This window comes from Lontra canadensis, unplaced genomic scaffold (genome assembly GCF_010015895.1).
Source record: "Lontra canadensis isolate GAN:19392208 unplaced genomic scaffold, GSC_riverotter_1.0 scaffold53, whole genome shotgun sequence".
NCBI lineage: Eukaryota > Metazoa > Chordata > Mammalia > Carnivora > Mustelidae > Lontra > Lontra canadensis.
The window spans coordinates 24,251-51,481 of NW_022631047.1; the positions used below are offsets into that span (position 1 = coordinate 24,251).

At 34.8% G+C, this 27,231-nt stretch overlaps 2 protein-coding genes and 2 pseudogenes across 2 annotated transcripts; all 4 read left to right on the forward strand.

Moving 5' to 3' along the window:
- Window positions 1–1,549: 1,549 nt before the first annotated feature.
- LOC116877581 (olfactory receptor 6C1-like) lies at window positions 1,550–2,488 on the forward strand. Its single transcript, XM_032874343.1, has one exon. The coding sequence runs from the start codon at window positions 1,550–1,552 to the stop codon at window positions 2,486–2,488; it is 939 nt and encodes a 312-aa protein (XP_032730234.1).
- Window positions 2,489–4,658: 2,170 nt separating this feature from the next.
- Window positions 4,659–5,505, forward strand: LOC116877538 (annotated as a pseudogene).
- Window positions 5,506–17,850: 12,345 nt separating this feature from the next.
- On the forward strand, window positions 17,851–18,794 carry LOC116877582 (annotated as a pseudogene).
- A 6,155-nt stretch (window positions 18,795–24,949) lies between these two features.
- On the forward strand, window positions 24,950–25,888 carry LOC116877583 (olfactory receptor 6C3-like). The gene has a single exon (XM_032874345.1). It carries the CDS (start codon window positions 24,950–24,952, stop codon window positions 25,886–25,888), a length of 939 nt encoding a protein of 312 aa, XP_032730236.1.
- Window positions 25,889–27,231: the final 1,343 nt, after the last annotated feature.

Here is a 27,231-nt window from a genome sequence, read left to right on the forward strand (position 1 = left end):
CTTATTTAACAAATATGAAGTATTATTGCTAACTTTCATTTTAAATAGCTCAAAGAGTATGCCAAAGGGGTTCTTGATTTTAACCGAATCGGTGGGAAATAATTTGTTGAACCTAGCCCATGTTCTTCCAGGGGAAATATGGATCTGTGTTCAGAAATAAAAAGATGGTCTAAATGCTTAGAGATATCCTTCATACTCTGCATGAGTACATCCTTGGGGTGGCTTCAGGCTTGAGGAATCATATGTACCTTATTTAACATTGAGGTTTTTTTCTCCCCAAAGCCTGCTGAATTAATGAACAAATAAATGAAGGAATGAATGAATGAATGAATAACATCTGTGTTGGTAATGTTGTTAAACATTAGGTGATGTTGGTAAATGAATATAGTCCATTGATTTTCATTAATATTTTTACATAATAGTATAGTATGCTTCCCCCAGGTCTGTGATATTGGATCATCTCTTGGTAGAGTTGTTTTAAGCCTATATTCTATGATCCTAGAAAACTGGCCTTTAAGTACCCCTTTTCAGTAATGCTCACATAAACGTTTCTGTATATATTACTACCTTCTTTCACAGCTCTTCATACATTCCCTCAAATGTTTCATCAGTAGCCAAAATGTGTAATTCAGTCAAGTTATTCATTTTCAGAAAGTGTTAAAATTGGTAGGAAAGTTAAGAAAATAAAGAATATGCAAAAAAACTTGAAATAAGGTTAAAAATGCAGTGTATTGACACATTATTACCTATGGAAGAGTAATAATATGCCTTTTTAAAACAGTATCTCCAAAGCCAGTAAATTTAGTGCAAAAATTTCAATTTGGGGATTGAACTGAAATTCAATTCTAATGAAACCAAATATTGCCTATTTGATGAGAATGCATATTGAGGCTCCCAGGTGTTATGAGAAACTAGTGCTTCCTAGGAAAAGCTAACCCTGATGAAGGAAGAGTATTGTTACTGAGCAGGAGTAAAGTTAAAGAACGCATTCTAAAAACATTTAATGAAACCTATTTTGAAATAATGTTTAATGAAGTTTTTTTTAATTATATATCAAAAGTTGGGGCTTCTTCTACATGTCCTTTCTTATAAAAGAAAGGGGGAAACACCTTGTAAAACAAAGACACAACCTATGTAATATGCAGCCAGGAATTGGGCATACATTAGAGAACTTCACCTGATGGGTGTTTGTGATGCAAGAACAAACTCAGAATGAATGAGTGAATTAAGTAGACAAATGTTTATTTTAAGCCCCATATGACTTCCAGGCACTGGACTGTGTTGGAAAGGCTATGAAGGTCAGACTCTTCCTAACTTTCAGACGTGCACAGCATAGTGGGGGAGTTCACAGGAGATTTCAGCACAGATGTTTGTGGTTTGGGAAGAATCAGTCAAAGATTCATAAAATTTCCCCTGTAGATGAAAGCACGTAGGTTTTTTGCCAAATTCTGTCTCCAAACTTGGACCTCTGCTAATCCTCTCTTCAAGTTTCTTCCTTGTGTTTTCTCCTAGAAGTCTGGCAGGAGAACAACAAATAAGCAACTGGAGAATGAGAAACCACACAGAACTAACAGAGTTCATCCTCCTGGGATTGTCAGATGACCCACAGCTTCAGGGAGTGATCTTTGTCTTTCTGTTCATCACCTACATACTCAGTATCACTGGGAACCTGACCATTATCACTCTTACCCTGCTGGATGCTCACCTCCAGACACCCATGTATTTCTTCCTCAGAAACTTCTCCTTATTAGAGGTTTCATTCACCACTGTTAGCATACCCAAGTTCCTAAGCACTCTGATTACAGGAGATAAAACCATTTCCTTTAATGATTGCATTGCTCAGTTCTTTTTTTTCATTCTTTTGGGAGTCACTGAATTTTACCTCCTGGCTGCCATGTCCTATGACCGTTATATTGCCATCTGCAAACCTCTGCATTACATGACCATCATGAATCCCAGAGTCTGCATACTCCTTGTCTTCTCCTCATGGCTGATTTCATTCTTAATTGTATTCCCTGCACTCATGTTGCTCTTAAACCTTAATTACTGTAGGTCTAATATTATTGACCATTTTACCTGTGATTTTTACCCCCTGCTGCAACTTTCTTGTTCAGACACAAAATTCCTAGAGATAATGGGGTTTTCCTGGTCTCTGTTTACTTTAATGTTCACCTTGGTAATAATAATTCTGTCCTACATATATATCATCAGAACAATTTTGAGGATTCCTTCTGCTAGTCAGAGGACAAAGGCCTTTTCCACCTGTTCATCCCACATGATTGTCATCTCCATCTCCTATGGCAGCTGCATTTTCATGTATATTAAACCCTCAGCAAAAGACAGAGAGTCTCTTAGCAAGGGTGTTGCTGTGCTAAACACCTCAGTAGCCCCGATGCTGAACCCCTTTATTTACAGCCTAAGGAATCAGCAAGTCAAGCGAGCCTTCATGGACAGGGCAAGGAAGATTGTATTTTTCTCAAGCAAATGAAATGTTATGGTTTTACAAATTAGACACATTACAGGGCAATTTAAAATATACAAACACGAAATTTGAGCTACCTTTAAATCACAGTGGTCTTCCTGCTATCCTTATTCATTCTTTCTTTCTAAGAGTTTATAAGCACATTCAATATATTTCCCATTCAGATGAAATAACTTTGCAATTTTTTCTGGTTCCCATTCTTCTGAAACTTTGATTAGTTGCAACATCTTGATTATTAATTGTTTTAATTTGTAAAGTTCTACTTTGCATTTTGTTTAGGCAAATGATTATCACAGAATGGAGGAGGCACTGTAATTATTGATGTGATATTTTCCTTACTCTATACAGAAAATATAATTTGTGATTTTCAGTGATCTTGGTCAGAAATCCTTTCACCATCTTGCAGTTTCTCTAGGAAAAGAAATTCTTGAAATGCCATGATTTTTTGAAAAAAGTGAAAACTTTCATTTAAAAACCATGAAACATTGCTCACTACATAGGGTGTGTTCATATAATTTATCTATTGTTAAAAAAAGAATAGATATATAGCATATATACTTTTGTAGCTATGCTGCTAAATACATCTCCATATTTCCAAAATCCATTATGACTCACTAGATATAGGTAGATATACAAGTAGATGCAGACATACATACATACATACATACATACATACACACACATACACCTACTGTAGAAAATAGTGAAGAAATACTGTCTTAGATATGTAGAATAAGTTCGATTTCTCTAATTCCATGGTGTAAGCTTTGCTTAATGATGATGCTGAAATACGTATGTATAGCTCCTTTCTAGTTTTGGACTAGGTTGAAACTGGGCATGTGTCTAAATTAATTGATGCCTATAAAAGCAAAATCATTTAAGTTTTATATAAAATAAAATCTTCATAACAGAGCAAAATTTTCCATTTCATATAAAGTTAGAATTTCACCTGTTAAAATACTCCTCCACTCACTCTACTTAAGGTGTTAAGTGCCTAAAGTATTTTGGAAAGATGTAAGTGTGTTTCTGTATGTGTGTGTGAGAGAGAAAATGAAAGAAAATTATGGATACAATAAAGTATTCTAAATAATATAAGCCACTATTTAGTAATAGAAAATATACTATAATCCTAATTCATGCTGTACCATTCCTAATGATTTCTGTGTAAAATATTCAACTAGAAATACAGCATAGGAATTATAGAGAAAAAAATAAAATAAGTAATAGAAAATTGAAGGGTATTCAAAATGTAATAGAAAACTTATGAATGGTTTCTCAATTGCATTCTATCTGAAGTATATTTAGTATGTGAAAGAAGGCAAATAGTTGACAAAGTTAGGGTTTCTATGACTTCTCAACATATGTTTTCCCAATGGTAAATCAGGTGTCAGATAAATCTGGCATATAAAATGTACCATAGGGATCGGAATGAGCCTTTCAAGCACATAGCATAATTAGCTATCAATAAATAGTAGCTATTATTATTAACATTGGTCTGTATAGTTAACTGCTATGGTTGTGAATAAGCACAAATTATATTTATAAAGTGGTGAGAACACTTAACTCGAGATTTGCCCACTTGTATTTTTAAAGGCACAATATAGTATTGTTAACTGTAGGCAAAATGTGTACAGCAAACAATGTTCTTCAACAGTATTCATCTTCAATATCTTGAAAACCTATCCTTCTTACAAAACTGATCTTTAGGGGCACGTGGGTGGCTCAGTGGGTTAAAGCCTCTGCCTTCAGCTCAGGTCATGATCTCGGGGTCCTGGGATCGAGCCCCGCATCTGGCTCTTTGCTCAGCGGGGAGCCTGCTTCCTCCTCTCTCTCTCTGCCTGCCTCTCTGCCTACCTGTGATCTCTATCTGTCAAATAAATAAATAAAATCTTTAAAAAAAAAAAACTGATCTTTATACCAGCTAATAGCAACTCCCCATTGCTGACCCTGCTCCATCCTAAGACAGTCACCATTCTACTCCATTTCCATGAGATAGACTGATTTTAACACCTCATATAAGTGGAATCATGCATTTTGTTGTCCTTCCACTTGTTTCACTTAGGGTAATGTCCTCTGGATTCATCAGTGTTGTCTCATATCTTTAAAAGAAATAAAAATGGAAGAGGAAGAAATAAACCACCACACGATGATGCCTTTCTGATGATCCTGATTTCTGATTCTGATTTTACTCTGCCTATTTATCACAAACATGTTAAGTGTCAATGGAAACCTGACTATCATCACCCTAATTTGGGTGAGCTCTCATCTACAGAGGCCTCTGTATTTCTTAGCTAGAACTTCTGTTTCTTAGAAATCTCATTTACAATTACATGTATTCCTTGATTTCTGGGGGGTAATAATCACCAGGGATAATATCATTTCCAATAACATTTGTGTCGCCCAACTATTCTTTATTTTCATGGGAGTAACTGAATTTCAAATTCTAATTGCCATGTCCTTTGATCACTATTATTGCCATTTGCAAGCCCCTTCATTATACAACCATCAAGAACAGGAAACTCTGTAACCTGTTTTATGCTATGTGCATTACTGGGCAAGTTTCTGATCATTTTCCCACCACTTATACTGGATTACTCAACTGGATTACTGTGTTTCCAATGTCATTGAACACTTTGCATGTGGCTATCTTTCTTTTTTGCAACTGTCTCATTCAGATACATGGCTCTTTGTAGTAACTGGCTTTTGCTTGGTTGGGGTACTTTGCTGTTTACTTTGGTGTTGGTGATTTTGTCTTACATATACACCACATCTCCTAGTCAGAGAAAAACAATGTTTTTCTCTATTTGTTCGACTCACATGATTGCCATTTCTATTTCCATATATGCTAATTTTTCTGCAAAAAAAAAGGCATTAGTGACAAAAGAAGTAGCTATTCTCAATAATTCTTTGCCCTCATGTTAAACACTTTTATTTACACCCTAAGGGACCAAAAAGTACACAGACCTTCAAAGATTTGGTCCTTGAAGTACCATTTCATACAAACAAATCAAAGTTTGGGGTAGTATGAATGAATGTTATCATGAAGATTCAATAAAAGAAAATGAAATTTTCTATTTCATTTCTATTATCTTCCTATATTCATGTCATAGCTACAGGAAATGCTGAGCTCATTTGCTAAACACTCTTGATAACATAGATGTGTTAATAACTATTAACACATGAATTGTGTTAACATGATAACATGAATTGTGTCTTCCTTTAAAACTATCTGTATATTCCATGTCAGGGATTTATGATTATGAATATAAAACCAGTAGTTATGGAACATAAATCATTTGCCAACTATTTTGATTAATCAAAATGTTCTATCAAAAACACTAATTCCAAAAAATATATAGCCCCTGTATTTTGTGCCACATTATTCATAATAGTCAAGATACAGAAGCAATCCAAGTGTATATTGACAGAGGAAAGGATAAAGATGTTGTGACATATATAACAGAATATTACTCAGCCATAAAAAAAACATACAAACCTGCCACTAGCAACAATGTGGATTGATCTAGAGGATGTTTTGCTAAATGAAATAAGTCAGACAGAGAAAGACAGATACCATATGATTTCACTTATATTTGGAATTGCAAAAATAAAACAAAGCAATGAGTAAAGAAGCAAACGAAACTGAAAGAGATCCATAAATACATAGAACAAACCAATGGTTGCCAGAAGGAAGGGGGAGTGATAGGCAAAATGTGTGAAGGGGAGTAGAATGTACAGACTTTCAATTATGGAATAAACAAGTCACAGGAATAGAAGGTACCGCATAAGGAATGTAGTCAGTGCTATTTTAATAGCTCTGAGTGGTGACAGATGGCAGCTGCACTTGTGGTGAGCACAGCATAATGTATGGACTTCTTGAAATGTTATGTTGTACAACTGAAACTAATGTAATACTGTGTGTCAAATAAACTTCAGTAAAAAATATTTTATACTGTAATGACTTAAAGTAGATATTGTTTCAATTTATTTTAAATTATTTTCTCTCATTGATATAAAATTATTTTTCCTTTTAAAAGTTACCTGAATCATCAGGTACATCACCATTGTTTTTGCCCACTATCTGTAGTGCCTGTCCAATTCTTCCCATTCAGTTAGTAAACTTGGATACATATGTTACGACTTATGAATTATCTGAAAGTCATATATCCTATGTTTTCTAGATATGAAGTCAGGTAATTACATCTTGTTTTATTAGGTCTTCTTATTTTATGCATTATTTTTTATAAAAATATATAACAGATAAATATTTAGGCAGCCACTATTTTTTTATTTAAAAAAAATGTTATTTATTTATTTATTTTAGAGACAGAGAGAGAGACAGAGAGAGAGAGGATGTGCAGGGTCGAGGAGAGGAGCAGAGGGAGAGGGACAAGCAGACTCTGCTCTGGGCATGGAGCCTGACACAGGGCTTGATCTCAAGACTCTGATATCATGACCCAAGCAGAAATCAAAAGTTGGCCACTTAACCAACTGAGCCACCCAGGCACCCCAAGGCAACCACTCTTACGCCAACTAAAAGTTTGATAGGAATTTCATAAATAGCAACTCTTCTATAGAGAACATATATTTTGTGTCATATGCAAGACAAGGTATGTTCCATACCATATCATATTTAATCTTCACAGCTGTATGACAAATTAGACATGATTATCCTTTTTTACCAACGTGTGAATTGATGTTAGATATGTTGAATGATTTTCCTAAGGTCGAGCTATAACAGTCAATATAATAGTCCAACTTGAAAAACAACACAAAATTTTGTGTTTGCTCGCATACATACATATATGTGTGTGTGTGTTTGTGTGTATATATATATATATATATATATGAAATGCTGTAAGATCTGCAAATTTTGCATAGCTTTACTATAATAAGCACAGTTTTACTGGTGTTTTTACTAACCTTATCTTATCTGTATATAATTATATTATTATAGTATTATAGTATTATAGTATAGTCAGGGAGGATACTAACTCTGAGTATAATACTTGGCATATAGAAGGGGAGGAGAAGATGGTGGAGGAGTAGGAGACCAAAATATCATCAGGTCCCAGGAGTTCAGGTAGATAGTCATCAAACCATTCTGAACACCTACAAACTCAACAGGAGAAAGAAGAGAAAAAGATCAGCAGTTCTAGGAACAGAAAATTAACCACTTTCCAGAAGGTAGGAGGTTCAGAGAAGTGAATCCAAGGCAACATACAGGAAGATAGACCATGGGGGGGGAGGGGCCAGCCCCTGACAAGTGAGAGAGCAACAGAACACAAAATTGGAATTTTAGAAGTCTATTCCACTGAGGGACATTGCTCCAGAGGCTAAGCTGTGCAGAAGTTTTGATCTTGATAAAGTCCCAATAGTTCATTTTTGCCCTTCCTTTTCTTGCCTTTGGTGATGTTTCTAGGAAGAAGTTGCTGCAGCTGAGGTTGAAGAGTTGCTGCCTGTGTTCTCCTCAGGAATTTTGATGGATTCCTTTCTCACATTGAGGTCCTTCATCCATTTGGAGTGTATTATTGTGTGTGGTGTAGGGACATGGTCCAGTTTCATTTTTCCACATGTGGCTGTCCAATTTTCCCAACACCATTTATTGAAGAGGCTGTCTTTTTTCCATTGGACATTCTTTCCTGCTTTGTCGAAGATTAGTTGACCATAGAGTTGAAGATCAATCTCTGGACTCTCTATTCTGTTCCATTGATCTATGTGTCTGTTTTTGTGACAGTACCATACTGTGTTGATGATGACAGCTTTGTAACAGAACTTGAAGTCTGGAATTGTGATGCCACCAACTTTGGCTTGCTTTTTCAACATTCCTCTGGCTATTTGAGGCCTTTGTGGTTCCATACAAGGTTTAGGATTATTTGTTCCATTTCTTTGAAAAAAAAAAAAATGATGGTCTTTTGATAGGGATTGCATTAAACTTGTAGCTCACTCTAGTTAGCATAGACATTTTCACAATATTTGTTCTTCCAATCCATGAGCATGGAACATTTTTCATTTCTTTGTGTCTTCTCAATTTCTTTCATGAGTACTTTATAGTTTTCTGAGTACAGATTCTTTGCCTCTTTGGTTAGGTTTATTCCTAGGTATCTTATAGTTTGGGGTGCAATTGTAAATGGGATTGACTCCTTAATTTCTCTTTCTTCTGTCTTGTTGTTGGTGTATAGAAATGCAACTGATTTCTGTTCATTGATTTTATATCCTGACACTTTTTACTGAATTCCTATACAGGTTCTAGCAGATCTGGAGTGGAGTCTTTTGGGTTTTCCACAGAAAGTATCATATCATCTGCAAAGGGTGAGAGTTTGGCTTCTTCTATAAATGCTTCCCCTGGGAAGCTCTCTGGCCCTGGGCTCTTGTTTTTTTGGAAGATTCTTGATGACTGCTTCAATCTCCTTACTGGCTATGGATCTGTTCATTTTTTCTATTTCTTCCTGGTTCAGTTGTAGTAGTTTATATGTCTCTACAAATGCATCCATTTCTTCCAGGTTATCAAATCTGCTGGTGTATAGTTGCTCATAATATGTTCTTATAATTGTTTGTATTTCTTTGGTGTTGGTTGTGATCTCTCCTCTTTCATTCATGATTTTATTTATTGGGGTCCTTTCTCTTTTCTTTTTGATAAGTCTGGCCAGGGGTTTTTCAAACTTATTAATTCTTTCAAAGAACCAGCTCCTAGTTTTGTTGGTTTGTTCTATTGTTTTTTTGGTTTCTATTTCATTGATTTCTGCTCTGATCTTTAATATTTCTCTTCTGCTGTGTTTATGCTTTCTTTGCTGTTCTCTCTCCAGCTCCTTTAGGTGTAAGGTTAAGTTGTATACTTGAGAAATTTCTTGTTTCTTGAGAAAGGCCTGTATTGCTACATAATTTCCTCTCAGGACCGCCTTTGCTGTTCTCAAAGATTTTGAAGAGTTATGCTTTCATTTTCATTTTCATTTGTTTACACACACACACACACACATATATATATACATACACATATATATTAGACTGGTGAATAAAACAGAGTCACACACTTGATTTTGGATGATTTTCGTCTGTTAGAAGAAATTACCTCCCAAAATTTTAAAGAAAGAAAAATATATATGTGTGTGTGTGTGCGCGCGCGTGTGTGTGTATATATACACAAAAATTAGGGTAAACATGATGAAGGGATGGAATACAAGTGTAAGGATGAAAATTTTTTAAAAATTCGAAAAAAGGACTTCATAGGATAAGTTGGTTGGGAAAGGAAAGAAAAAGAAAGTGGAGAGAATTTACTCAGGCTGGAGACTAAAACAAAGCCCTGTGCTAGATTTAGGGTATATTTTGATCCATTAGAAGAAGTTGTATCCCAAAATTTTTTGGAAGAAAAACTCTATATGTATACAAAAAGTAAAGTTAAATACAGTGAAGGATAAAATATAACTATAATAATAAATGTTCAAAAAGATTTTTTTAAGAAAGGTATTGTTAAGATAAACTAGTTAAAAAATGTTAAAAGGGGAAAGAATAAAAGTTAAAAAAATTGGAATAAGAAAAAATAAAATAAAAAAAATTAATTAACTTTGCATGAAAGCTATGAATTCCATGTTTTGCTTTCCCTTCCTCTGGAATCCATTGTTCTCCTTCATCAGTGAGCTTTTTCTTGGCTGGATGTTCTTGCTGATGTTCTGGGTGAGGGACCTGTTGTAGTGATTCTCAAGTGTCTTTGCCCAAGGTGGAATTGCACCACCCTTGCCAGGGGCTGGGCTAAATAATCTGCTCGGGTTCACTCTTGGGAACTTTTGTTCCCTGAATGCTTTCTATAGAGCTCTGGAGAATGGGAATGAAAATGGCAGCCAACCAATCTTCAGCCTGGAGGAGCCAAGAGCTTGGGGCCCCACTCCTCAGTGTGCCCTCGAGAAAAGTACTCAATCACTGCCGTCTCCATGGTCTCCATCCATCTCAGGGCTCACCCAACCTGTGACTGAGTGTTTCTGTCTCTGGCACACAACCCCATTTGGAGTCTCCAAACCCATCAGATTCCTGCCACTCTGCTCTTTCAGGGGGGTCTCCCTGGATCTGCCACTTGTGGAGGCCCTGCTCAAAGAACAGTGGCCTGACCATGCCACAGATCACAGTTTAAGGTAACCCTGAGCTGAGAGCTCACTCTTTGGCTCTGTCTCTATAGTTGGCTTCCCTGCTCTAACACCTGCACACTCTGCTACAGTCAGACACCCCCGATCTTTCTGTGACCCTGTGGGACCTGAGACCACACTGTCCTCACGAGGGCTCCACTCCCACTTAGCCTCTGGAGTGATGTCCCTCAGTAGAATAGACTTTTAAAAGTTCTGATTTTGTGCTCTGTTGCTCTGCCACTTGCCAGGAGCTGGCCCCTCCCCCCATGGTCTATCTTCCTATCATTTTGGATTCACTTCTACCACAGGTCCTACCTTCCAGAAAGGAGTCAATTTTGTTTCTAAAATTTCTTCTCTTCTTCTCTTTGATCTCCTGTTGGATTTGTAGGTTTTTGGATGGTTTGATAACTATCTAATTGAACTCCTGCAACCTGGTTTGATAACTATCTAACTGAACTCCTGCGACCTGAACAGCCTGCTACTCCTCTGCCATCTTGACTCCTCCCCTAGAATCTTTTTTAATTTTCATCTTTACAGTCATATTCCATCCCTTCATCATGCATACCCTTTTCTGTATATATATATATATATATATATATACACATATACATATATACATATACATATATATATTTTGTATATATGTGTGTGTATATATATATGTATTTATATGTTTTTTTCTTTTTTTTAAATTTTGGGAGGTAGTTTCTTCTAACAGAAAAAAATACACCAAAATCAAATGTGTGGTTCTGTTCTATTCAGCAGTATAAAATATATTTTTTTTCTTTTTTTCCCCCTTTTTTCCCCCCCCCCCCCAACATTCAGGTCTCTTCTGATTCGGTTAGTGTATATTTTTCTGGAGTCATAGCTATACTTTTAGTATTTTGTCCTCTCATTCAACTATTCTTATCTGGACAAAATGACAAGGCAGAAAAATGCACCACAAAAAAAAAAAAAAAAAGAACAAGAGTCAGTATTATATGCTAGGAACCTAATCAATATGGACGTTAGTAATATGTCAGAACTAGAGCACAGATTGAGGATCATCAAGGTGCTAGCTGGGCTTGAAAAAAGCATGGAAAATATTAGAGAATCCCTTTCTAGAGAAATAAAATCCCTTTCAGGAGTAATAAAAGAACTAAAATCTAATGAAGTTGAAATCAAAAAAGCTATTAATGAGGTGCAATAAAAAATAGAGGCTCTTGCTGCTAGAATAAATGAGGCAGAAGAGAGAATTAGTGATATAGAAGACCAAGTGATGGAGAATAATGAAGCTGAGCAAAAGAGAGACAAACTACTACTGGACCACGAAGGGAGAATTTGAGATTTAAATGATACCATAAGATGAAACAATACTAGAATAATTGGGTTTCCAGAAGAAGAAGAAAGAGAGAGGGGGCCAGAAGGTATATTGGAGCAAATTATAGCAAAGAATTTCCCTAATTTGGCAAAGGGAACAAGCATCAAAATCCAGGAGTCACAGAGATTCCCCCTCAAAATCAATAAGAATAGGTCCACAGCCCATCATTTAATGGTAAAACTTACAAGTCTTAGTGACAAAGAGAAAATCCTGAAAGCAGCCCAGGACAAGAAGTCTGTAATAAACAATGGTAAAAATATTAGGTTGGCAGGAGACTTATCTACAGAGACCTGACAGGCCACAAAGGACTGGCATGATATATTCAGAGCACTAAATGAGAAAAACATGCAGCTAAGAATACTATATCCAGCTAGGCTATCATTGAAAATAGAAGGAGAGATAAAAAGCTTCCAGGACAAACAAAAACTAAAAGAATTTGTAAACACCAAATGAGCTCTATAGGAAATAGTGAAAGAGGTCCTTTAAGCAAAGAGAGAGCCTAAAAGTAGTAGACCAGAAAGGAACAGAGACAATATACAGTAACAGTCGCCTTACAGGCAATACAATGGCATAGCATGTCTAAATTCATATCTTTCAATCATTACCCTGAATGTAAATGGCCCAAATACCCCAATCAAAAGACACAGGGTATCAGAATGGATAAAAACACCGAGACATATCAGTATGCTCTCTACAAGAAACTCATTTTAGGCCCAAAGACACCTCCAGATTTAAAGTGAGGGGGTGAAAAACAATGTACCATGCTAATGGACATCAAAAGAAAGCTGAGGTGGCAATCCGTTTATCAGATAAATTAGATTTTAAGCTAAAGACAGCAATAAGAGGTGAGGAAGGACACTATATCATACTCAAAGGTCTGTACAACAAAAGGATCTAACAATTTTAAATATCTATGGCCCTAACATGGGAGCAGCCAACTAAATAAACCAATAAATAACAAAATCAAAGAAACACTCAACAATAATACAATAATAGAAGGGCACTTTAACACCTCCCTCACTAAAATGGACAGATCATCCCATCAAAATATCAACAAGGAAATAAAGGCCTTTTATTGACACACTGGATGACACACTGGATGGACATCATAGGTATATTCAGAACATTCCATCCCAAAACAACAGATACACATTCTTCTCTAGTGAACATGGAACATTCTCCAGAATAGATCATATCTTGGGTCACAAATCAGTTTTCAACCAGTACCAAAAGACTGGGATCATTCCCTGCATATTCTTTTCCCATTTTTGTTATCATTCTATATTCAGTGATTTGAATAATTTATTTGATACCTACTAGCTTGGAGAGCCACTTTTATGGAGATGTTTTAGTATATGATAGAAATGTAATGTTTTCATATAAGATTAAGTTGTCTCAGTATTTTACTCAGCAAAAGAAGAAATGGAAGATTCTATTCTTGAGAGAAATTCTGATTTAGTAAATTCAGGAAACATCCTCCAAAAGCTGTGCACATTTAGTTATTTTCTCATTTAGATTATATGCAAAATATTCCATGTTATTCTGGCTGATTTCTTATGCTCTTTCTATCTCTTTGGGCATTATCCCAAAAGTTTCTTGTTCCAATATTGGTGCAACTGTTGATAACATTTGTACAATCCTTAGTGTATTTTCCCCTAGGTCCTTGTTGGCACATTTAATTCACTGGAGTATTAGCTCTGAGACATAGGCATATATGGTAAATAAAACGTGTGCTTTATGCAGGGGAAAATCCACATAGAATCTTCTTCCAGAAAGGCCCAAAGTAACTCCAAATCTAACTTCTCTTCACTATTTTTGCTCCCATAGCTACAGTGAAAAATGTGTAAAAGAATATTGGCTACAGAAATAAAGTAACTCCAATGTATTGAGAAAGACTGATTTTTAAAATACTGAATCTCTTAACCTAAAACTGAAATAGTTATCAATTTCCTTTTTTTTTTAACCATTTCAACCAGCTGATGATGTCATTTTTGTGACAAATAGAGGTGAGATTATAAAGATGTAGCCAATGGAAAATTTCTTTTCCTTAGCACTGATTCATTAATGTTTATCTTAACTTTTCATTGGAATTCATAGAATAATTTGGGTTGCTTATGTCAGCTGTATTTATCAAGGATTATGAAAAATGAGTAGGTTACCTTTCCTGCTTGTCATAATAATTTATTCCTCTATTAATTTTCATAAAACTATTGTCACTCAATTTGATCTTCCTCATTGAATACATGTTTAATAAATAGTAAATGCTCTGGTTTCAGGCAGAAAGACTTAGGAATTACAATTCTACTATCAATTAACATCTGATGTCTGATCTTGCTTATTATACGTAATCTCTTTCATTGTCAGTGTCTTCAAATTAACAGAGATAACTCATACTGAGTAAATGAGATAAGTACATATAGTCTTTCAATCTCAAAAATTGTTTTGGTGGGTTTTCTTTGTTTTTGTTGTTGTTGTTGTTGTTGTTGTTTCTTTATTTATTTGACAGACAGAGATCACAAGTAGGCAGAGATGCAGACAGAGAGAGAGAGGGGGAGGCAGGCTCCCTGCTGAGCAGAGAGCCCAATGCAGGGCTCGATCCCAGGACCCTGGGATCATGACCTGAGCTGAAGGCAGAGGCTTCAACCCACTGAGGCTCCCAGGTGCCCCAGTTTTGGTGTTTAAAGTGGGACTGTATTCCTCAAATATGTTCATTGACTTTATTTTTGGGAGAATAAAGATAATATTAACCACTATCTGGGAATACATTTTATACAAATTTTGTATAATTTAATTTTACTTTTTCTTAAATTAGCCCTCATGATTATTCCATGACATATTATTCCCACTTTTAAATGAAGGAAAAAGTAAAATTCAGAGAGATTAAGTAACTTGTCCAAAGTCACAATACTATAATGTGACTAAGTTGCATTTTTAATACATTTCTCTTTGAAGGCAAAGCCCACAAATGCCACAACAATATCACTTATTATAAGTACATACTAAGTTCTAATGCTTTATGTTTTTTAAGAATCCCTTTCCTTCTTTACATTAAAAATTATCCCCAAATATGGATACCTAGTTAACAAATTGAGATAATCAGGATATATGTAGAATATCTCTATGAAAACCCACAGATTTTGAGAGTAATTTATATGATTACTGCTTTTCCTTCATTATTCCTATTCATACTGGTTGATGCTTTAATCTGATTTGGGATCCAAATTCTCCCTTTCTATTAGGAAAAAAACAAGGTGATTCTTTTTTTTTTTTTTCCAGGGGACTCAGGGAAACAAGATTCTGAACCAATTTGAGGAATATTCTGAGACATTACTAAACTAATAATCTGAGAAAAAAAAAAAAACCCTAAATTGGTTCTTCATGAGATTTTTTATATTCAGTCACTATGAAGTTCTTGCATGACATTAGCTGTCAGCAAACATGGTCAGGAATGGAGTGAATCATTCCAGAAAAAACAGTTAGTGGTTGTTATAAAACCGAATTGTTACTCAAGATCCCACATTAAACCAATATTTTGTTCTCTTCTTTGACAAATTAGCCTCACATCTGAATCTAACACCAAGAAAAGGAGTGTCAAGTGAGAGAGAAAAAGAATTGGAAAATTGTGTACTAATTTGTGGGTGAAAATTTCCTTGAATATATGTGTTCACAACTTTCTTTAAGGAGTTTTAACTTATGAAGAGAGAATTTAGCACACAGAAGTAAAGAATTCTCTCTCTTTAAATTAAGAGGAGAGTGCAGGATGATAAAGTTAATTTCCAATTATATTGTGGAATCATGGTGCTTTTTACCACTTCTAATTGTTACAAAAGTAAAGAAAACAATCTCTTCATCTTTAGTAGGTTTTAAAAATTCTTGTTTTTTTAAATTGGACAATCTGGGGAATGCTATTATTCTTTTTTCAAAATGTATATGGAATTGCAGAAGTGTCCTAAAAATAATTTCCAGTATTTTATTTAACAAAATAGCAAGTAGCTGTTTATACAATATGATATATTGTATAAATATATCATATTGTATAAACAATGAAATTGTTTCACTTTCAATGAAAGACACACTCTATTCAACAATTAGATATCCATGACAGAGTGGAATTCATTGAAAAGAAAGGAGCAAATGGGACTACAAATCTTGTGAACATAAGTTACATGTGACTGGGTAAAATAAACGAGGATAAGTAGTTAGGAAGAAAAGCTTGAAATGATGTTTTAGAGTCTTGGATATATTTTTCATCACTCTACCAAAAACATCAGAAGAAGAAAAAACTTACAGATCAAAGAGTGTACACACAGTGTTAATTATAGAGGATTGTTTATTGAGACCAATGACTTTTATGATTGAAATATCGATCATACACTAGAATTGCCATAAGTTTGATTACAAAATATGTCACTGTGATGTCTGTTTAAAAGCTCTTCAGCCTGCTTCCTCCAGTCCTGAGAAATAGCAAAAGAAATATTCATTTCCTGTGACTTTCATAAGCTTTCTCAGTAGCATTGGAATTTGCCTTAAATAACCAACAGCAATATTTTTTTGCTAAACAGTGTGAAGTGAGTGAAAAGAGAACTCAGACATGTAAGGGGAAAAAAGAGCAAGAAACTTCACAGTACTATGATGTATTATATACCAGTAATCAAAAATTCTTCATCTTAAACTAAATATCCTATTGCAAAATTTCCTTCATGACTCTGAATTGAACACTCTACTATTTAGTGAGAATGCACAGAATGAGGGATATGATAATGGACTGGTTTGATGTATTGAGAAAAATTTAGCTTCACTTTAAAATGCATTGTATTATTATTGTTATTATTATTCAGGAAAAGAATATAAAGGGATTTCATGTGCTGTCTTATCCTATACTCCAAGGTGTTGATATAATAAAGCTTCTATAACTGAATACTCATGTAGATAAAAGGAAAAATATAAAATGATAATATGGGATAGAAAGCAGAATTCATATATAAAGAATAATACCAACAACATTTAGATAGAAGAAACTCTGAAGGAAAAAATGTTCTATAAAATAATTTTAGATATAAATACATTGTTTCTTTAGCCCATGAATGTGTAGATCAACTTGCTAAATTTCTACCATGCCTTCTGTCAACTCTGTGCTCTCTAAAGTCTGAGGACATCATGTCAAAGAATTCATTAACTGTGGCTTCAGATGAGGCACAGGAGGTTGGAAAAGGAGAATGTGAACCAGAGTGAAAACTTGGGAATTTTGTCACAATGTTAAAAATTGAACTTCACTGACTTTCAAATTTTGGTCACATCCCCATTTGAGTGACCTCCTTCCAAACATACCGTCTTTTCTATGTTATACTTCTAAGTAATAATGCTAATACTAATACTGATATTACTAAGTAATAATACACCTAATTCAGTTGACAGAAATGAGGAAATGAGACAGTTTGCAGTGGTAAGAGGACAAAGATTTTCTCAATGGGAAGGGAATCCTTCAGGGAATTACTCTGAAGAGTCAACAGGAAGCATTTCTATTCCAGTTATCAAATATCCAGAGAAACCTAGGTTAAAATTCCTGTTCTTCTCATGTAGGCTATGTATTGCAGATAAGATTTTTTAAAATCTTTTTAGAATCTGTTCCCAATCAGTGAAATAAAGGTTTTGTGAAGAAACATTCTGTGTAAAACACAGAGTGTGGCACACGGTAAAAACTTACTTTAAACATGTCACCTACTTTTATTATGTTGTCTTAAAGTTCTCTTACATTAAATTAATTAAATTAAATTAAACTAAATTAAATTAGTTTACTTACAGAGACCAATTCCAGCGGCTTCCCATATGTAATCCCCTTTCTCTAATCCTTCTGTTTGTGTTTTCTCCTCTAGTCTACACAAAAGAAGAAAAAAATGAAAAACCACACAGAACTAACAGAGTTCATCCTCCTGGGATTATCAGATGACCCACAGCTTCAAGGGGTGATCTTTGTCCTTCTGCTCATCACCTACATGCTCAGCATCACTGGGAACCTGACCATTATCACCTTACCCTGCTGGATTCCCACCTCCAGACTCCCATGTATTTCTTCCTCAGAAATTTCTCCTTGCTAGAGGTTTCATTCACAACTGTCAGCATACCCAAGTTCCTGGGCACCCTGATTACAGGAGATAAAACCATTTCCTTTAATGATTGCATGGCTCAGTTGTTTTTTTTTTTTTTTTCATTCTGTTGGGAGTCACTGAATTTTACCCTCTGGCTACAATGCCTATGACCGTTACATTGCCATCTGCAAACCTCTGCATTACATGACCATCATGAATCCCAGAGTCTGCATACTCCTTGTCTTTGCCTCTTGGTTGGCTTCATTCTTAATCATATTCCCATCAATCATGCTGTTCATACAGATTGATTACTGTAAGTCCAATGTTATAGACCATTTTACCTGTGATTATTTCCCCTTACTACACCTTTCTTGTTCAGACACAAAATTCCTAGAGATAGTGGGCTTTTCCTGTGCTGTGTTTACTCTACTGTTCACTTGGCATTAATAATTCTGTCCTACATATATATCATCAGAACAATTTTGAGGCTTCCTTCTGCTAGTCAGAGGACAAAGGCCTTTTCCACCTGTTCATCCCACATGATTGTCATCTCCATCTCCTATGGCAGCTGCATTTTCATGTACATTAATCCAGCAGCAAAAGACAGAGTGTCTCTGAGCAAGGGTGTTGCTGTGCCAAACACCTCAGTAGCCCCCATGCTGAACCCCTTTATTTACAGCCTAAGGAACCAGCAAGTCAAGCGAGCCTTCATGGAGAGGGCAAGGAAGATTGTATTTTTCTCAAGCAAATAAAAAAAGATAAAAGTGTTATCATAAATTAGAGACATAATCAAGAACAAGTAAATAAGAAACAGGGCCCCACAAAGGTCTATGAATATCCACGTAGTCTCACTAGAGTTCTGTTTCATTACTTGTATTTCTATTGCCAGCAGTATACTGAGGATATTTGAGAAATACTGTGAAATACATATATACATATGTAGATATATGTGCAAATATCAAATATATTTGAATATATATATATTTCCACTTAAATTCCAATCACTTTCTCATGCATTTCCTTTCCTTTGAGATAGTCTTTCCACTCTGTAACAATGAGACTGACCTCATTTCCTTCTTATAAATATTTTTAAATACCAATTATTTCACAATAAAACTTAGAAAATCAAAGAAAGACAAAAAGACACTGTACGATCAATGAGTTAAAATTGTTTTATTTCACCAGGAAACATTCTTTCAAAAATATTGTCATGTTTAACATTATTATTATTTTACTATATGAAAACTGTAAAGATAAATTAGTCTTACTGGAATATTACATGTACTATCCTCTCCATATGATAGCATACTTAGTAACTATGTAAAAAACTATCACTAAGAAACTGATGTATTTACTCTTTTTGAGAAGTCCCAAAGTATTTTTCAAGTACCCAGTTTAAAATTTTCTGTGCCATATAATTTATCAATTTAAAATACAATTATGAAGTCACACTTATTTATGGAAAACATGAGGTAGCCCTTATTTCTAGCAACTCCTTAATTAACACATAAACCATATCAGTTCTTTAAAAAATCCTGAAGACATAAATATTCCTAGATACCAAATATGAGTATGTTTACTGTTTCTTAGTAGTATATTAATTTTTTTAAGGTTTTGTTTATTTATTTGACAGAGAAGTCACAAGTAGGCAGAGAGGCAGACAGGGGGTTGGGAAGAAACAGGCTCCCTGCTCAGCAGAGAGCCCGACATGGGCCTCGATCCCAGGACCCCGAAATCATGACCTGAGCTGAGGGCAGAAGCTTAACCCACTGAACCACCCAGCGTCCCTTAGTAGTGTATTTAAATTCTTGATGTGAAACTGCTCTTTTTGATAATCAGTACTGAAGATTATAAGTTTCTCATACCTTTTCTGGTTCTTTTGATATAATACCTTACAAATACAATTAATTTAGGCACAAATGATGCAAAAACTTATATGCTTCATGATATACTTTGTTCATAGAAAAATCATTTTAACAAAATTCAGTTACAAGCTCAATATCATTGTATTTGTTCAGTACTATACTGGTTGTTCTATCCAGGAGACTAGCAAGACAAGCACCAATGCATTTACTAATATTGGAAAGGAAGAACCAAATAAACCTTTCTTAGCAAGTCACATGATTTTTCCTCCTAAGGCCTTAGTGCATTTACACTAGATGGTTCTTAAACCAGACACACTCCTCTCCCAGATAGCTGCATGTCACCTCAATAAGGCCTCCCCTGATTTCTCTACATAAAATTATAGTAGCACCCTACTTCCAAGGTTTTTCAGTTTTCTCTTCCTTTACAAAATTGTTATTAATTTATAAAAGACCCTATAACTTAGGAATCAATCATGTTCATTGCTTATTGTCTGCTTTCTCTCACATCGCTCACCCTAGGAGAGGAAAGATCTTGGTCTCCTCTGCAGACAAAATGCTGTGGTCCACGCAGAAGGGTGAAGGGCCTGACTAAATGCTTCCCAAAAGGCAGTTGTGTTGTGTCTTCTCAATTCTGCATTCAGAAAGCCCACAACAGTAGCTTGAAACATGCCATGTGAGAGACTTCACATCTTGGAACAGGATCAGCTCTACACATCAGCCCCTCACCTCCACCCTCTGAAAAGCAGTTGTTAGACTTTTACCAGAATCACTAATACTCCTCCCTTAGAACTTGTACCTGCCATGTAGTGGGCATTCGATAAACATTTCTGAACACACAAATACATTTGAATAATTTAGAATGATTTCAGTGTCATAGCAATCAGAGTACTGACTAAATATTTCACCCAACATAAACACATGTAATAATGTACATAACAGTGAGTTAGCTTTTAAAACAGTGATCAAATAAAATGTGCATTTTATCATAACTAGACATTTTGTATGACAAAGGAATAATTAATTGAATATTTTCTAATGCATTTGGTGTTCATTTTCCTCTTTTATTTTACATTAGGCCTCTTGACAACTATGCAAAAATCAATTTATTTGATGTGTATTGACTTTTCATGAAGTTATTGAGAACAATTCTTGTTAAGGTTTGTATTGGAACTTTCTAATGGTAGGAACTCCTATGATGCAAACCCTTATTTTTTTCACACACAAAAAATTCTTATAACTATATGGGTTACATCTAGTAATTTATGAGGTCCAACATCATCTGTCAATCATTACACTTCTGAGATTAAATGTTCAACTTATAGACTAATAGCTCAATTAAATAATGGTAGTCAGTAATTAGGAGACCAACCAACATCTTGTGGAGTGGCTTACCTCCGCAAGAGCATGATAATATATCACTGAAAATGATTAGTAATACATACTGGAAGTATTAAGTAATATGATGCCAGTTCAGGTTTTAGAGAAAGTCTTAAAAGATTTGGATCCCTTAATCATTTGATTTAATAAATTTCACCTTTGATTTAGAACATGTTACAGCAAACCATTATTTGTATTTAAAATTCATCTTTCACTCCCTGAGGAGAGTGAAACCTGGTAGCTTGAACGATGTTTCATTGACCTAAAACATAGTCAGTCATCAACCTCAGAATACATGGTGGTAATTGACACATTATTAAAAAGCAGATGCCTACTAGCTTGTGGATAGGAGGGTAACAGATGTAATCAGTCTTCATTAAAAGTAAATTATTCTGAGGCCTAGAGAAAAGCTAGACAGCTATTAGGAACTAGGAATAAAGCAGTAAGGGTAGAAAGTTAGAGAGTGAGAGGGTGATCAAGGAGGAAAGAGAGAGACAATCCAGTATCTAGGAGTTTGAGAAAAGATATGGAGAAGAAACATGGCTAATAGGATATTTCATGAAGTGCAGTGCTTTGTGAGATAGAAATTCATTCCCTTTCTCTGTGAGTCACTAAAGATTGTGTTGCTTACAAACATGCAAATGGTGGACACCAGACAGTTTAACTTCTTTCTGCCTCACTCTTTCTTTACCTGAATAATAATAGCACTGACCTCAGATGGTTTTGTATTGTCTGCCTGTTTGAAAAAATGAGATAATTTTATGGTCAGTGCCTGGTAATCAATAAAAGCTCTGAATAAAATATAAAAAGAATTGCTATTTGGATACAAAACTAAAGGCAAAGGAATAGAATTTTCATAAGTAGAGAAGCAGTTTCACCATCTCCACTGAAATATCTTGAATAAATATTTCCAATGCCTATTTTAATATGTAGCAGTTATAAATTCAACACATCTCAGCATCTATGTATTGTCTCTGCTAAGCAGAGAGCCTGATGTGGGGCTTGATCCCAGAACCCCGAGATCATGACCTGAGCTGAAGGCAGAGGCCCAAGACACTGAGCCACCAATGCGCCCCTATATTTCTATATTATATTACCCTTCTAGGAATAAAAATGACATCTCTCATTGAAGGAATTGTGGATTAAACAAGTTCAAAATATCCCATGCCAGCTTCCGGATATTTATTTTATTGATTCATAATATTATCAATATGAGAAGATGTCATACGCACAAATATAAGTAACTGTTTAATGGAAGTAAATAACACAGTGAAGAAAGTCGTCAAAAGGCAATAAAAGCCACATTAGGGAGTGGCTTGGGAATGGCTTCCCTAAATTCAAAGGGTCAATATAGGTATAAACCTTCTTGTCAGTCTTTAAGAGGTTGTCCATTTCAGAAGACAATCAGTCATACTAGAAATCCACAGCAGTGTTTTCCACCATTTCATCCTGATAAAGAATTCTTCTCTAGGTTGCCAAAATGCAGAAGATATCAGCACACTAATTCTACTGAAGACAAGTCCAGTATCTGGAAGAAAAATGTGGGTTCCTTATGCAATCACAGAAGAGTGAAATTCTACACTTCATCTTAGACAAAAGGCCATGAAGCAATAGAAGTATGAAATTCTAAATCAAGCTTTCACATACTTAGTATCTCGCCATTTGTATATTTGTCTATTTACCTGAATCATTTTGCTTTTTGTACTTCTTAATCAATATTTATAAAAATGATTCAGCTCTGTCTTTAATGATTCTTCTCCTTGGCACTCTATTTACTTAATGAATTACCCCGGACCAACAAAAAGACACAGATAAAATAAGTCCAGTTCCATTTGTAAGTCAGACATAGAGAAGAACATTCCATATATTCTGTTTCTCAAAACAGTGTTTGCAGGAAAATATAGCAGTCCATGAACTTAAGGAAAATATTACTTAGGTTTTATAGTTGTATAATCACAGAATTACAAAATATTGGTTTTAAATGTTTGCGTGAATAGAAAGAAAAATGATTGGATAAATAAGTGTTTTGTAGTATAGGAAAAGAGGCAAATGGGAAAGTACTAGTCAACCTAGGTGTAACTGAATTGTATGTGGAGTTTGAGAGAGAGATGAAAAGCAAGAATGAGTTGAATTATAATAAAACATTGTCTGCATTTTATAGTATCAGGAATGAAGGATATTGTGATTCAAAGAGAATTATAATCCCAAAGAACCATGAAAAAGTTAAATCAACACACTTGTTTTGAGAGCACAGTAGAAACCAAATATTTTGCTAACTCGATTTACCAGCTCTTAAATTGTGTAAATGTTTAAGCAAATCAGTTGTTAAAATTTGAGACTAGGTCATCAAGAAGAATCAGGAAGTAAGTAAATTTTTTATTCTTCAATATAATATATGGAATATTAATTTTACTTAAATGTTTTAAAAATCATGTTTGCATATATGTTTGTGGATTTACAACCATTATAATATTAAAAATTAAATAATTTCTAGGGTGCCTGGGTGGCTCAGTTAAAACCTCTGCCTTTGGCTCAGGTCATGTTCCCAGGGTCCCAGTATTAAGCCCTACATCGGGCTCTCTGCTCGTCAGGGAGCCTGCTTCCCCCTCTCTCTGCCTGCCTCTCTGCCTACTTATGATCTCTGTCTGTCAAATAAATGAATAAAATCTTTAAAAAAATTAAATACTTGCTTACTACTAGAGACTATTAATAAAATCCTAAAGCAGAAACAGAAATAAGTATTGGATTGTTCATTTTTTTCTAATTAAAAAATGTACTCTGTCACAAAAACGAGATTATTTTTAAAACTGGAAAGAATCTCTGCTTCCCAGTTAATTTATTTTGACCATCCACTTGTTCATTTTCCATAACAGTATTGTAAACAAAAAAAAAGGAAAAAAAGGATTATGCATTGAATGATTTCATATACTCTAGGCAACTAATTTACTAATAGAAGGTTACCTTCTTATCCTTCTGACTTTTTATCAATAAAGCAAAAACAAAAAAAGGATAAGAGTGTGATAGCATCAACCAAACCCTTAAGAAAGTAATTTATGAGAGAATGCCAACAAAACATTCCCATGGATAAACATGCACATTCTACAGAGAGATGATTACTATGGTGACTAATTGTGTAACCTTGTGAAAGTTCCCTAAAAAATGTAGGTTTCCAAATATAAAATGTGGAGGTGGGCCTAAGTAACCTGTGTGAGATTTCAAACCCTATATTTAGATTATCCATAATGCAGACTAGTTTTTATAATATTGAAAAGAAAAATATCAATTAGAATATCTTCAGATTCTTTAAAAAGGAGCTAAATATTTTCAAGAATAATTAGAATCCTAATATTTAAAAAAAATTAGAATAAATAGCTTCTGCTTAAATGTTAACACAGATTTTTTTTTTATCCATGGTGCGTGACAGTGCATTTTCAACAAAAAGAAATCAGTATTTAACTTCAAATAATATGTATTACTTGAATGTGAGGTCCACTAGAAATTGGAGAGTTGCTGAAGGAAAACATTTGTTTTTGGGTTTCATAGATTATTCATCACTGTGGATATTTTTAAGATTCAGTACTCTAACCTCAATCTTGCTTTAATTTTTTATGTCCTACAGGGGAATACACAGTTTCTGCTCTAAAGCGGGGAAGAAAGGATCGGCAATGAAAAACCACACAGTACCCACAGAATTCATTCTTCTAGGGCTATCAGATGACCCAGAGCTTCAGATTATGATTTTTCTCTTTTTAATTATCACATATATATTAAGTGTCACTGGTAATTTGACCATCATCACTCTCACCTTGGTTGACTCCCATCTACAGACCCCCATGTATTTCTTCCTCAGGAACTTCTCTGCATTAGAAATATCCTTTACAACTGTCTGTATTCCTAGATTTCTGGGCACAATTATCACCAGAGACAAGACGATCTCATACAATAATTGTACAGCCCAGTTGTTTTTCTTCATCTTCATGGGTATAACTGAATTTTACCTTCTAACTGCCATGTCCTATGACCGCTATGTTGCCATCTGTAAACCCTTGCATTATACAACCATCATGAACAAAAGAGTCTGCATTTTACTTGTCTTTTGTGCTTGGCTGGCAGGATTCTTAAATATCTTCCCACCAGTTATTCTTTTTCTCCACTTAGATTACTGTGGTTCCAATGTTATTGATCACTTTGCTTGTGATTATTTTCCCCTCTTGCAATTATCTTGCTCAGACACATGGCTCTTAGAAGTGATCGGTTTTTACTCTGCCATAGTGATTCTGCTTTTCACTTTGGCACTAATAATTTTGTCCTACATGTTCATCATTAGAACAATTCTGAAACTACCCTCTGCCAGTCAGAGAAAAAAGGCATTTTCTACATGTTCCTCACACATGATTGTCATTTCCATCTCTTATGGAAGCTGCATATTCATGTATGCCAACCCTTCTGCAAAAGAAAAAGCATCATTGACCAAAGGAGTGGCTATTCTGAATACTTCTGTCGCTCCTATGATGAATCCATTTATATATACCCTCAGGAACCAGCAAGTAAAGCAAGCCTTTAAGGATACTATCCAAAAGGTTATGTTTTTCTCCAGTAAATGAAAGTATAAGGAGCATTAAAAGGATGATGTTCTTGTAAATACTATTATCACACTTTCTCAAAATTCCCTTTCCTTTACTAGAGTTATGTATTTCCTCTTTTTTCCACTCCCATATTAAAGTTCCGAATCATTGCCCTCCATACATTTGATGAACTGAATATTGTTTCAGAATTTTCTGTAAATTCAAGTTTTTTTTTTCAATGCAGTAAAACATCTGGGTTAATGATTATGATTCTGAATGATAGTGGTTTCCTTTGAAGAGACACTGGGCATTTAGTTTGATGGAAAGAGTGTCAGGATTGATGTGGATTTCTGAACTTTTCATTCTTACCCAGTAATAGAAATGAATGGTATTAGAAAACTCTGATTCTCTTTGTCATTTCCATGAAATCAAGTAAACACAATCACCAGAGGACTGGGAATAAAATATAAATATCTACTTTAAAATATTAAAAGATTAGAGACTCATACATACTAAAAAATATTTACACCATTTATCATAATTAAGATGCTAATGAGGAGGAAGAGAAAGGAGGTAGAAGGGGGTAGAAGATAACATAAAAATTTTCAGCAATCCTACCTTCTAGAGCTATTGTTTTCTTTGTCTTGACTCATTTAATCCTGCCAACAACTTTATGGGGTGCTATTCATTACTCATCTCTCTTAGTCAGAAGTATTTTTCCTTAGGCAGATCAAATGCCTCAAAAAATTAAAAAATAGGCAAAGAACAGACAAAGTAAAAATACACCAAACGTATAAAATGGATGAAACTATGATAAACCACTGGAAGTTCACCTTTCTGGAGAACCGAGCTTTATTTGTGGCATCTAGAACCGACTTTAGGGTTTTGGGAAGTACGGAAGATAAATAACATCTACTGATAATATTCTACACACTCTACTCTGTATTAAGCAAATCACATGCAGTATTTATTTTACAAAACTTCTTAGAAAGCGAACATTATTGCTTCCGATTTACAGGTGAATGAATATGATGAAATTGAGGTAGAAAGTTCAATGTACAGAGATTGCAGCTTTCAGAACTGGCATTTCAGTCACTTTCCTTTCACCTCAAAACCCAGGCTAGTTGGGTTACTTTCATCTTCACCCTGACTTTCACTTGTAATAAATTATGAATAAAAGCTCATGTTCAATATTAGGATTGTTACATTAAAGGACTTTGTAATGTTTAATAACTCATTCAGGCTTTTCTTACTTATGGCAAGCTTTGGGGATTGAATGATGAGAAGGAGGATTCTTGCTCTAACTTATCAGTGGGGGAGACTTATCTAACTTATCTAACTTATCTAGTGGGGGAGAAAAACTACATGAAATTAAAATTTAA